Source organism: Cervus elaphus, chromosome 4 (assembly GCF_910594005.1).
Source record: "Cervus elaphus chromosome 4, mCerEla1.1, whole genome shotgun sequence".
Lineage (NCBI taxonomy): Eukaryota > Metazoa > Chordata > Mammalia > Artiodactyla > Cervidae > Cervus > Cervus elaphus.
This window is the reverse complement of record NC_057818.1, coordinates 65278285-65291990: the sequence shown is the minus strand read 5'-3', so window position 1 is coordinate 65291990 and position 13706 is coordinate 65278285. Positions and strand designations below refer to the sequence as shown.

General features: G+C 54.3%; 1 protein-coding gene across 6 annotated transcripts; it reads right to left on the bottom strand.

Moving 5' to 3' along the window:
• Positions 1-1705: 1705 nt before the first annotated feature.
• HSPBP1 (HSPA (Hsp70) binding protein 1) lies at positions 1706-12392 on the bottom strand. 6 transcript variants are annotated; one of them, XM_043900216.1, is made up of 8 exons: positions 12140-12384; positions 11514-11813; positions 9332-9536; positions 7230-7454; positions 4663-4818; positions 4477-4573; positions 3892-4003; positions 1853-2321 (listed from the first exon to the last, which is right to left on the bottom strand). In XM_043900216.1, the coding sequence occupies exons 2-8, from the start codon at positions 11715-11717 to the stop codon at positions 2247-2249; spliced, it is 1074 nt and encodes a 357-aa protein (XP_043756151.1). In that variant the 5' UTR covers positions 11718-11813; positions 12140-12384; the 3' UTR covers positions 1853-2246. The 6 variants fall into 6 exon arrangements, 5 of the variants coding, with proteins under 5 accessions (XP_043756149.1, XP_043756150.1, XP_043756151.1 ...); XM_043900218.1 differs by having other exon boundaries at positions 11514-11810; XR_006340682.1 differs by having other exon boundaries at positions 2285-2321; positions 4685-4818; positions 12140-12390.
• Positions 12393-13706: the final 1314 nt, after the last annotated feature.

Here is a 13706-nt window from a genome sequence, read left to right as displayed (position 1 = left end):
TCTATTCCCCTTTGTCTCTCATACTCTGGGCACCAGTGGGCATCCCAGGCTACTATCCCACAGGAAAAGGCAGAGGTGCCTCAGTTATTCAGTCGCAAGTTGTCCGACGACTCTTGACCAAGCCCAACTGTGTTAGCACAGTTTCAAACCTCAGGTTGCCTCACATCTGCCACCATCCATTGGCCAAAGCAAGTCATACGGTCAAACCCAAAGTCATGGGGCTAGCACCTACACCTCAGCCACCACCGTGTGGGAAAGTGTACTTCTCTCTTGGAGGTGGCATGAGAGTGAGCAGATAACCTGTTAAACCCTCTAATTAATTGCCACAGTCCTCAATTTGTTTCTTTAGGTTTGCTAATCTTACCTTCTCATCTTTGAGGTCTTGTTTTAAAATGGACCAAGGTTCCTAGTGTTATACAGCTTAAAGCAATTGTGAGACATTTCCTTCTGTTCCTTGAGTGGTTTTCTACATCAGGGTCTTTTGTCATATGAGCAGCATTTTGCTTGCCTCCCCCACGCCGACACCTACCCCACCCCCCACCTCCCCCCCCCCCCCCCATCCCGGAATGTGATTGAAGTTGCCACGCTGTTTTAACACATAAACTTGGGAACTGAGGGGCAGGAGGTTGGCCATATTCAATCACCAGATGGAACCTGAGAAGCTGACAAAGTCAGTCTCCTCCAAGAACCTGGGAAACTGCAGAGGTTTAGGACAGAAGTCTGGGTCTTCACCTTGTCCAAATTCACAGGCAGATGATGCTGTGATCTGTATTAGAATTGGAAGGAGCTTCTTACAAGTTTCCACAGGGAGAAACTTCTGCTAAACTTCTGCTTCTTACAGTCTCTTCCCTTTCGTCTCCACCCTTCCCAGGGGCTGAGGAATGATTTACCAGATGGGATGGGCATCTGCGCTCAGTCCTCTAGCTCCCTCCTCTTGGAGCCATCCTGCCCAGTGTTCTGGCATGCTGCCTGCACATAGGGGAAAGGACTGCGCTTCTCCAGTACTGCCTGTGACCAGTTGGACAACCATGTCTAATGCTGGGATGAACAGGCAGCAAGACCAATGCTCAAATTTCTCAAATCTGCTCTAAAAATGATACAAGTGACATCTGATCTCCAATTCTCGGATCCTGTAGCTACCTTTTGATTTATTCTGAATTTGGGGAGTGAAAAATATAATCAACCTCTCTCACACAACTAAATTCCACAGGAGAGAAATTAGTCTGGTATTAAATGGGGCTAGGAAGCCAGAAAACAGGGAGTGACACAGCTTCGGATGTGACCCAGGTATAAATTTTGGCTAGGAACTTGGCCACAAGATCAACCACCCTGGGCTCCACTTCCTCGTCTCAAATAAACCATCAGTCAAGACTCGGTTGTAATGGAAAGCTCCTTTAGTTAAACTGAAAGGAATTTATAAAAGGAGGCAGTTTTCCTGTCCCCTGTTTGCTCCCCAATCTCAGAGAAGGCTGGAGAAAAGGCCTAGTCCTTTCCTGTCAGGACGAAGCACACACCCAAACTCAAGCCTGCCCCAGGCACCCAGAGTGGCCTCCATTGCTGGCGTGGGAGGTGTCCCACTGCCTCCAGTTCCTGCTCCCGCCTTCTCCAGCGGTGGTTCTGAGCCTGCGGGCGGCGAGCTCTGATTGGTGGAGCAGAAGCCACGCCACACTGCATGCTGGGAAAGAACATGGCTTCCATCTTAGACGCGGAAGCGTGAATGTCAAAAGCATATTTCTTCAGAGAAGTTATCAGAGATGCCGAGGGGGGCGGGGGGCGGGCAAAGAGAAGGACGAGTATCCCACACACTCCCTCTCCAGAGATGCTGGGAGGATGAAAGACAATGGCTCCGGACTTTAGAGAGCAACATTTTTATTATTCCAAGGTTCCGCCCACTGCTGTTCCCTCCTTGGCTCCCTAGATCCTCTGATTGTGCCCCTCCTCCCCTACCAAGGCACTCTCCAGGCGAGGCGACAAAGGTGGCAGTGAAGGAGGTGGAGGAGGAACACCTTAACTGGAAGAGCAGTGTGGACATGAGAAGGGGAGTGGAGTGAGAGTGCGGGAGAGGCGGGATCCAAGGAGCCAGCGCCTTTTTCAGCACCCACCCTGGGGGCTGAGTAGAGAGAGGCTGACACGCCCGGGCACGGCACCAACAAGGCCCTTCTCTCCTTTGGGAGAGGGCTTCATGGGTGAGGGGAAGGCAGGAGGCCTGGGGTTCCCATGAAGAGGGGGAGAGAAGCCACCGGGTTTCACCGATCCATGCTGTCATCAGTTGGGGTGGAGAAACAGGTCTGTAGCAACTTTTCACAGAACTCCAGCTCCTCCTGCATTGGGGTGGGAAATTGGAAGCCCTGAGTGTAGAGGCCAGACCCTGCCTCCACCAGCTCTGCACCCAGAAACGGCTCCTCTTCCCTCCCACCCCTGATGGAAAAATGAAGGTTTCCACAGGTGTATACATATGTCAAAACTTCTCAAATTGTACACTTTCAATATAGTAAGTTAAACGTCAATAAAGCTGTTGAAATTTTTTTGGAAACAAAAAGCGGGCATGTTGCCCAGTTCACATGAGGCTTCCCTCACCAGGTTGGTCCTCACGGTCAGGTACCAAGGTCTGGCACACCAGAGATTCAGAGAATAGATGCATGGATGCATCAAGCAAAGCCGGCTGAAACTTCAGGACAGACCAGGGCAGGGGATCCGCTGCTCACTCCCAGGCACATATCTCCACGGGTTCATGTGACAAAGTCAGAGGACAAGCCCCTAGGGGGTGGGTACTGTGCCTCTCTCCCAGTCACCCCTGCTCCTCACACCTAGTACCCAGGACCCCTCTGGAAATGCCTGACAGTGTTCACAGAAGCATGATCTCAGCAGAAGGTACGTCCCAAGAGGGTGGCACGTTTTCTGTGTCCAGCTTTGCTGAAGCAACAGCATCTGGGTGGTATCATAAGGGCTGAATAAATTACTAAGGACAGTTAACTAAATAACTTAGTCATCTAAGTAACTAAATAACTACTGAATATGTTATTTGTTGCTCTTATCACTTACTAGTTACTTACCTATTTAATTAAATATCTGAGTGGTTATTTATCACATTACTATCTATATAATTAAATATCTGAGTTATGTTATCACTTGTTACTTATCTATTTAACCATCTGGTGAGTTATTTATTATTTGTAATTTATTATTTATCCTTTATCTAATTAAAAAGCTAATGAGTTGTAATTTATCACATATTTCTTACTTATCTATTTAATTCAATATTTTAACTGGTTGCTATTTATCATTTACTTATTATTTATCAATCTAATAAATACTTAAGTATTTGAATGATATGATATAAATAATGATATTAATTTGGATACTAATTAGATGAATTTGTTAACTTTAAGAGACCCTGAGCTGCTGTTTCTCCTTGCCGTCCCCCTGATGCTAACAGAGCATGAAGCATGTGGGAGGGGGCAATAAATGTGTGCTGAATGCTGCCTAGAGAAACACATGAATTGGAAATAAGGTGTAAACAAAGGCATGGGCAAATCGGGCTTCTCTGGTGGCTCAGCGGTTAAGAATCAGCCTGCCAGTGCAGAAGACATGGGTTCGATCCCTGATCCGGGCTGATCCCACCTGCCGTAGTGCAATTAATCCTGGGAGCCACAAGCACTGAGCTGGCCCTCTAGAGCATGTGCTCTGTAACAAGAAAAACCACTGCAGTGAGAAGCCTGCGCCCCACAAGTAGAGAGTAGCCCCTGCTCTCCACAACTAGAGAAGAGCCTGCCCAGCAACGACCCAGCCCAGCCAAAAGTAAGTAAGTTTTTTTTTTTTTAAAGCATGGGCGAATAGACCACAGGGGCCTAGAAGGCAGGTACCAGGCTGCCCCCCGCCCCCCAGCAGTACCTGATACTCTTCGTGCTGCTGCAGCAGCTGGCACCGGTGCCGCAGAAGCTCCTCCAGGCCCAGCTCGGGCTCCCGGCACTCCCGCACGCCCTGGGGGAAGTCTGTCACCAAGCTGCGGGGACAGGACAGCCATCCTTGGGACCTCCCTCTGCCCAGCTGCCCTCCACCCCACCCCATCCCCCCACCAAGCCTGGGCAAGCCGCCACCCCCCACTGGGCCTCAGTTGCCCCGTCTGCAACGTGGACTTCTGCCCCCACCCTACCCAAGGGACTTGGATGAGACTTGTACGGAACAGGGCGCTTAGCAAAGTGCCTGGCCTGGAGCCCACTCCACCCATGAACATTGCTGCCTGCTCGCTCGGCTGCTCCATTCTGCTGTCTTACGGCTCTAACCTGCCTGTGCTTTATATGCAGGATGGGGAGAGTGAGTGGGAGGAAGACTGTTTCCCTCCTCCCCAGGCTGCTGTGTCAGCCCCCACAGTGAGGAGACGGAGACTCCGGGAGGACCAGCACCCTGGTTTCTGCTCCTCTCTGACCCTAAATCCTTCATCCCCTACCAGGCCGGTCCCCTGGGGCCCCAGCGCACCTGCACAGGGCTCCAAGCACGTGCTCGTGGAAGGGGCTGTGTTCTGTCCGCACGAGGGCCACCAGCTGCTGGACCATGCCCATGGCGCACAGGGTCCCTGGGGAAGAGCCACGGGGTCAGAGGAGTAGCCATCCTCCCGTACACTCCCCCGGGAACCACCCTAGCTCACCGCCCGGGCCGCCCCACCTTTGTGTTCAGGGTGGCCCACCAGCAGGTTCTGCAGCAGGAACGCCGACTTGACCTTGAGCTTCTGCACCTGCTGCTGCATGGCCCGCATCAACACGGAGAAGCCGTCCAGGCGGAGGAACTGCAGCAGCCCGGCCTCCTGCTCCCGGACCAGGCCTGGGGAGGGGGGAGGCAGAGCCTTGAGCTCCCAGTCACCATCATCACCACCAGTGCCATCATCGTTACCACTACCATCAGCACTAGAAACACCAGTCATCACCACCACCACCATCACGACCACCACCACCATCATCATAAACACCACAGCCGTCACCTGCAAGACCACCCCCCTCATCAGCATCAACTACAAACATCATCATTACCACTACCATCACCACCACCGCCATAAACACCACAATCATCACCTCCTGGGCCACCAGTCTCACCACCGTCACCATCACCACCACCGGGGATTTCTATGGGTCCATGCTTTGTAAGCATCACCTTTAAATATTTTTAGCTGAGACACAATTCCACAGCCTGTACAATTTACCTTTTTAAAGTATACAATTCAGTGGCTTTCAGTATATTCACAAGGTTGGCTGACCATAACTATCTAACAACAGAATGATTTTATCACTCCCAAAAGAAGCCCTGTACTGGTTAGTGGCCTCTCCGGCAACTGGCAACCACTGATCTGCTTTCTGTGGATTTGCCCATCCCGCACATTTCACAAGAATGGAATCATACACTCTGTGGCCTTCTGTACCTGGCCTCTTTCACTCAGCATAATGTCTTCCAGGCTCATCCACGTTACAGCATGAATCAGTAACTTCTTTCCTTGTAATGGCTGAATAGTACCCACTGTATGAATATCCATTTTGTTCCTGCATCCTCTGATGAGCACATTATCTCTTTTTAACTCTCTACACTACCCTAGGAGGTGACTCCCATTTTACTGATGAGGAAACTAAGAGCAGAGAGCCAGACTACATCGTGAGGGTGCTAGGAATCCTGCACGGCCTCCACCCACGATGAGAACCAGCCTGCAGGGTGCACTTCCAGTTAGGTGCCCGCCCTTGGGCAGGGTCTAGGCCAGGACAGATGGGAGTTTCCAGAAACCCGTGGCCACTAAATACCTGACAAGTGCCCCTGAGGACCTGAGTTGTTAATCTCAGTTGAGTTTCATTCATTTCAACTTAAGTTAAGCAGTGGAGCAGTGGTATGATATTTTCCCGTGAAGCACAACTTTGTCCCTTCACTAGAACTTCGCTCCATGCTGACTGCTGAAAATGCAGCCTGAGTTGAGATGCTTATGTGTAGGATACACACCAGGTTTCAAAGACGTAATGTGGGGGGGGGGGGAAAGATCTAAAGTAGCTTATTAACATGCCACATTAAAAAAAAAAAAAAAAAAACATGCCACATAACGACGGGCTGAAACGATAATAGTTTGGCTAAGTGGGGTTAAATAAACTGTTACTCAGTTTAAAAAAAAAAAAGAAAGACCGGCAGACAGGGAGGTAGACCTGATGACCTTCCACGTCCGCTCAGTGGGCACAGCCTATTGGCTCTGCCGTCAGGCCGTATCCAGGAGCAACGGCGCCCCTCCACTCAGGGGCCTCTCCGCTGGGCCCGCTCCCTGTGTCCTGGGGCTGCACTGTGCGCTGGAGGAGGTTGAGCGGCACCTCGGGCCTGAGCCCAGCCGGCGCGGAGCCTGGAGCCGCATCTGCCGGGGCACTCCCCTCCCCCTCACCACACCCACTCCTCCGCCATCTGACCCCCTCTTGGTCTGCTGCCAGAGGGTCAACCGCTGTGAGCCTCCGCGCACCGGGCAGCAGGAGCAGTCAGGAGACCGACCACCAAAGCGGCTGGTAGCCCCAGGGCTGGCCGGTCCCAGGCACTTTCCAGATGGTAGCTGCTGCACGACGGCGTACCCCGCAACCACGCCCACCACCCCAAAAAAAGACCACAGATGCCACTGCCTTGTACACTTTAAAATAGTTACGTGAATTCTACATCAATTTTCTAAAAGATAAAAGGCCTCAGCCATAAGACAGAAAAATGAAATCTCGTCACTTGCAACAGCATGGATGGACTTGGGAGGTTTTAGGCTTGGGGAAGTCAGACAGAGAAAGACAAATACAGTGTGCTGTCACTTATGTGTGGAATCTAAGAAGTAAAACCACTACTGCATGTAACCAAAAAGGAGACTCACAAATGTAGTGGCTACCAGTGAGGTAGCGGGGAGGACAGGGCAGGGGTGGGTTTTAAGAGGTACCAAAAAAAATGAATAAGAGGCATTACTTTCTGAGCGCCCGCGGGGTGTCCGAGACTGCGTTACGTTCTCTGCAGAATTGGACTGCCACGTTGTCAGGACACTCTCCCCCCACCTCCCCGCCCGAGGAACCCCCCCTCCCGCCGGAGGACCCCAGTGACGGGGTTGATCAGCCCGGACGTCCACAGCGCCGCGGCCGACAGCCCCGAGGGGCCTCAGAGCGCTGGGGCTGGGCCTCGCCCCTCGTCCCAAGGGTCCGCTCGCTGAGCAGATTGGCCCCACCCCCCACCCCCGCGGCCCGGACACTCACAGGAGATGGCGAAGAGGGCCTTGACGCGCACCGCGTCGCAGGGGTCCCGGTCCAGCAGGCGCAGCAGCTTGCGCAGGGCGCCGAGGCCCAGCACCTGCTCCTGGATGGCCGCCACGTTCTGGCTGCACGTGCCGATGAGCTGCGCCGCCCGCCACCGCAGCCCCGCCGGCCCTGCTTCCAAGTAGCGGCCCACCAGCAGGTGCATGCCCGACAGCTGGCAGAAGTCTGGGGGGAGAGGGCAGCAGGCAGGCCAGCTGTGACGGCTGAGCTGGGTCCTACCCCCAGATTTACACAGAAGCCCCAACCCCCAGGGGATTCCCAGGGGACGCTAGTGGCAAAGAAGCCACTTGTCAATGCAGACACACAGGTTTAATCCCTGGGTGGGGAAGATCCCCTGGAGTAGGGCATGGCAACCCACTCCAGTATTCTTGCCTGGAGAATCCCCATGGACAGAGAAGCCTGGTGGGCTACAGTCCAAGGGATCGCAAAGAGTCTGGGATGACTGAAGCGACTCAGGATACATGCATGCAAGGTGAAATAATGTCACAGGATGGGGCCCTAATCCAATTGGAATGGGGCCCTTATGAAAAGAGGAGACTAGGACACAGACAGGCACAGAGGGATGACCATGTAGGACACAGCGAGGAACTCCCTACATACAAGCCAAGGAGAGGGGCCTCAGAAGAAACTGACCCTTAGACTTCCAGCCTTCAGAGCTGTGAGAGAACAGATTTCTGGTGTTGAAGCCCCGCAGTCCATGCTGCTTTGTTAGGGCAGCCAGAATGGAAGGCAAACCGGCTGAAGCTGAGGGGAGCCTGCCTCCAAGGGCTGGCCCTCCCCAGGCACCCAACTGGGGGTCTGTCCAAGGCCAGCGTGTCTCAACAAGGTCAGGGGCCCAGGGTCCAGCCCACCAAATGCCAGTTCTGACACCCAGTCTGTGACAATCTGAATATCCCCTGGGGAAACAGACCATACCACACCAGAGGTCTGCAGTCTACAGCCCAACACCTGTTTTCTGAACTGGTCAGCCTGGCTGTATTTCAGAAAGTGAAAGAGAGTTACCATGTGACTGATCCAACATATGTATCCATAAGCCTCAAGAGCAGAAACTTTGAACAGATGCTTGCTTGTACCCAGTGTCCACAGCAGGATTATTTACAATAACCGAAGGGGGAAATGACCAAATGTTCATCAATGGATGAACGGCACATGGCCTAGCTATACACTAGAATATTAGCTGCAAAAAGGAATAAATTTCTGATACAGCTGTGACCTGGAAGAACCTTGAAAATATCACACTTGCAGAAGGAAGCCCATAGCAAAAAGGTCACAAATTCTACTATCCCTCATACATAAAATGTCCAGAACAGACAAATCACATCCTCAACAACTACGCCATGCCACACCACTCCAAGTGGAAGTGGCGACTCATCCTTCTCGCAGCTTCTCAGCCTTTGAGATGAAACCCACAGCGCCATCCTTGGCCTGGGAGCCGCTGTATGCCCAGTGCAGGTCACTGCCCGGCCCTCGCCTCTCACTCACTCCGCTCTGCTCTGCCCACCTCACTGCTATTCCCACCCCGGCCAGGCAGGTTCCCACCTCAGGGCCTTTGCATGGGTCGATCCCTCTGCCTGGGATGCTTTTTTCCGGAGCTGATCCCATGACTTACGGCCTCCCTTCAGGTCCCTGATCACGTGTTACCCCTCAGGGAGGCCTTCCCTGACTACCCCATCTAGGACCACCTCATGTCTCTTACTCTGGGGAATGCCACGGGGCTCCCAGTGGACCAGGGTGAGATGGTCAGTCCCATCAGGGAGGCAGTGGACGGGACCTGGTGCCATCGTTGCCCCTGATGGCAGGCAGACCAAGCAGGGAGGCACAGGGCAGTCTCAACTGGGGCCTGAGTCAGAGCCAGACTGGAGGGGGGAGGCTGGGAGGCTGGGGAGGAGGTGGGTTGCATGGTGACTGAGGCAAAGGACAAAGGGCTGGGCTGCACCAGGACCTGGAGGGGAGAAGGAAGAGGCGGCAAGAGACAGAGGCAGACGGAGGCAGAAGGGCAGGACCCTGGCGGCGGGGGCAGGCCGGGGCGGGCCTGGCTGTACCTGCTGCATTGTCCATGTTCTCACACAGGTCCGCCAGCAGCTCCAGGGCTCCCTCGCGCTCCTGCTGGTCAGCGGCCAGTTCAACCTCGCCAGCTGAGGACGGCGTGGGCTGGGACAGCACCCGGAGGCAGTTCTTCATCTGCTCCACCTCCTCCCGCTGCCCCCGGAAGGCGGCCGACATGGCCTCCTGCAGCCACTGGCGCCTCTGCAGGGTGAGGCGGGGCGGGAGAAAGAAGCAAACCTTATCAATAATCGACTCAGGAGTAACTGCTGCTGCTAAGTCGCTTCAGTCGTGTCTGACTCTGTGTGACCCTATAGACGGCAGCCCACCAGGCTCCCCCATCCCTGGGATTCTCCAGGCAGGAGTAACAGTCATTACTAATAACAGCTGGGGCGTCCCTGGTGGTCCACGGGTTAAGAGTTGGCGCTTCCACTGCAAGGGAAACAGGTTTGATCCCTGGTCAGGGAAGTTCCCCATGCCAAGAGGCACGGGCAAAGGAACAAATAATAGTAACAGCCAAAATTAAGGGCGGGGTGTCCTTCAACCAACAGACACCTCCCAGGCACCTTTCCCACTAACACTCTTTTCTGGACATTGCATCTATGGAGAGACTGGCTGTGGGGCGTGACGGGAAAAGAAGGGTCAGCGACACCTAGGTTCTTGTCCTGAACAACTAGGAGGAGACGGGGCAGATGGCAAGAGAAGCAGGTGTGGAGTGAGATGAGTAGAAATTGGTGCTCATTTTTGAACTTGTTAAGTTTGAGGGATCCATGACACACACAAGGCAAAATATTGAGAAGGCCACCTGAAGCTCAGGAAGGAGGGCCAGCCTGGACCTGGATTTCTCAGCCTTGACCCTACTGACACCCTGAGCTGGGCCGTTCTGCAGTGGGGGTCATCTGTGCACTGGAGCACGCTGAGCCGCATCCCTGACCTCCACCCTCGAGATGCCAACAGCACTGCCCCCACCCGCACAACCTGCCAGTTTGCAACAACCAAGAATGTCTCCGCCCATTGCCAAATGTGGTTAAAACCGTCCCTCCAGGAGAGAACCACTGGCCTAGATATAAACTTGAGAGTCGACAGAGTAAAACCTCAACCCAACGTGAGATCACACAGGAAGTGAGTGTAGAAGAGAGAGTGCTGCTGTGCTCCATGGTCGAGGGACTGGAAAATGAGGATGAACCAACAGAGGCGATGGGGAAGAAGAGCCAGTGAGTGGGATGAAAACCAGAAAACCACGCTGGTCCATGTTCCAGAAGCCAAATGAAGAAAGAGCTCAAGGGGACGGGTTCGTCATTGAATGCTGCCAGTAGGTCAAATAACGTAAGCACTGAGAAATGGCCACTGGGTTTTTTTTTCTTTTTGGCCCGACTCTGTACTAAGTGTTCATGTGAAGGATCTGAAGTCATAGTCCAGGATAAATTTGGGCAAGATGTTGATCTTTTCCGTGCCTGTTGGCCCACATCGTGGTCCTAGAGGTTCAACGACTTCATGGATGTTACTGTATTAGCATGTTTCATACACTGCAATTGTCACCGCCAAGTAAACATCACATATAGCAAATATTGTTCTCGACTTCCAGAGCAACCTTCCATGGTTAAGTAGTAATATTACTGCTATTCCCACTTCACAGATGAGAAAATGGAAGCACAGAAAAGGGTGAATTGCCCAAGGTCACACAGTCAGCCATCCACAACGCCTAAGTCAAACCTAAGTGGTCTGTCCACAGAACTCTTATGAGAGTCTGTTCTTAATGAGAATATCCTGCTGCCTTCAGGAGCACAGCCTGTGTACCAGGTGTGATGTTGAGACCCACTTCAACAGGACTCTCAGAACTACCCTGTGAAGGGCCACTCTCCTTCTTATCATCAACTTCAACTTGCAATTGAGAATTGATGCTCAGAAAGATGCACTGATACCCCCAAGGTCACACAGCTGTAACATACTGAAGCCATGTCTGTCTCACTATGGCGGTGCCCTTGGCGTTTTCTTTTTTTACCATGAAGTTATTCTGCCTTCCCGCACAGTGCAGGGTCCTGGGATCTGACTTTCAGTCTACAGTAACCCTATGGAGCACAAATACAGCCTCCTATGCCTTCACACCGGCACGACCGCCCTTCCCCGGATCTCTCTGTTCCCACACCCCTCACCCCACCTTCTCGGGCCCCCGCCCTTTACCTCCTCACTCATGGGTTCTGGAGGGGGGTCTGGCTCTTCAGAGCCCGCCGTGATGGCCATCTGCAGCAGCCCTTGGAGGTTTCGCGGGGGCGGGGGATGGCCCGAGCCGCCCTCGGAGGAGCCGCTGCCCCCTGACGAGCAATCCTGAGAGGCTGAGGGCAGAGCCAGGGGAAGGCGACTGCCCCCGGAGCCCTGGTTCGCCATGGGCAGTTTGCGAAGAAAGGAAGAATGTGTTGGGGTAGGGGGTGGCCACCGCTGAAGTAGCTCTGGCGTCCCGACGGGTCGACTCCTGGGGGTCTGCTGAGAAGGTGGCGCTTTAGGGGAGCTCGGCGACCCCGCATGACTCCAAACCACGCTGCCCACACCTCCTTTAACCATGGCCCCCTTTTCTTCCTTCATACCAACAGGCCCCTTCCCCAAAGTCAGCAGTCCCTCCCTCCTCCCTAGCAACAGGCCCCACCCACTATCCCTAGCAACCCCCTCCTCCATCTCCACCGCGGTCGTTCCCATCTCTTAGCAACCCCACTGCCCAGCCTTCAAAGCAAGAAGCCCTCCCTTTGGTCATCTTAGCGACAGGTCCCCTCCCTCCTGTCCGACGAGGGGAGCCAGAGCGGGGTGGACCTCACCTCCCCGAGCCTCTTGTCGCCTCCGCTACCGAAGATAGACTCGCCCGCACCTGACTCTACTGGGCGCCGCCATATTGACCGGAAACACGCACGGTCTGGCCCGGAAGTTCCTGGCGCAGGCACACCAATTGGGGCCGTGAGGCGGCTTCCCCGGGCTCTTAAGTTCTTCCCACCTGGCGGGACACCTGGCTCTGCCCGGCCCCTCGCTCCGGCCACGCCCGGCGCGCGCACACCCCGGCCAAAGCCCCGCCCCGGCCCGGGTCCCGCCCCCGATAAGCCCCACCTCCTCATCCTCACGACAAGCTCCACCCCTACCCGTAGGCCCCGCCCTCCTACCGGCTCCGCCCCGGCTAGGCCCCACCCACGCCCACTGCCCCGGTTCTGCGCTCCGTCCCGCCCCGCCGCTTCAGGCTCTGCCCCTGTTCCAGGGCTTTCGGCCACTCCCAGCTAAGACCCGCCCCGCGGGCCGGAGCGCCAGCAGCTCCCCGTTAAGCCCCGCCCCACTCTGGCCAGCGGGGGGCCCCCCCACCCCGTTATAGCTAACAGCTGGAGTCCTGCAGCCTTGGGGGTCTTTGAACTCTGCCTGGGCCTCACTGTGTTGTCAGCAATAATATCTGAGCCGGGCGGCGTCTGGCCTATCCCAGACCGCTCTTGGCCTCTATTTCCCCTTTCCTCGTAGGGGGCTCCCCATTCTCCCCACTGCACTTCCTGTGCAGACCACTCTTAGCGTTCCCCCAGCGTCTCCCTCGTGGGATCTTCTCTGGGTCCTGCGAGGTGCGCCAGAGGTGATTCTCGAAGCGGGGAAGTAAAATGCCCGCGCAAGGTGGTTTCAGGCAGCTCGAGGCCTCCCTGCACCAGATTTAGGGTTCAGGTCTGGGACTGTGGGCTAGGCTTAAAGAAATCCTAATTCTAGTCTCCCGTACAAGGCCCTCCCACTCTAGGAGAAGGTTATACTCAACTTTGGTGGGGCCCCCAGTCAAAGGTATAGTGAGCGCACTGCTGGGTGTGGGATGTGCTGGAGATCTTTCAGACAGAGATAGGAAGACCAAACGTGTGTGTGCGTGGGGGGGGGGGGGGGCCCAGTCAAAGGTATAGTGAGCGCACTGCTGGGTGTGGGATGTGCTGGAGATCTTTCAGACAGAGATAGGAAGACCAAACGTGTGTGTGTGTGTGTGTGTGTGTGTGTGTAAGACCAAAGATCTTTCAGACAGAGATAGGAAGACCAAACGTGTGTGTGTGTGTGTGTGTGTAAGACCAAAGATCTTTCAGACAGAGATAGGAAGACCAAACGTGTGTGTGTGTGTGTGTGTGTGTGTGTGTAAGACCAAAGATCTTTCAGACAGAGATAGGAAGACCAAACGTGTGTGTGTGTGTGTGTAAGACCAAACGTGTGTGTGTGTGTGTGTGTAAGACCAAACGTGTGTGTGTGTGTGTGTGTGGCACCGAGGAAGACGATTGTCAGACATGGATCTGGGCCCCTGGGTACTCCATTTCCTATCTCTGCTGTTAACAGATTACTGAGAAACTTGGTGGCCTACTTACAGTTCAGAAGCCCAAGGAGGGTCTC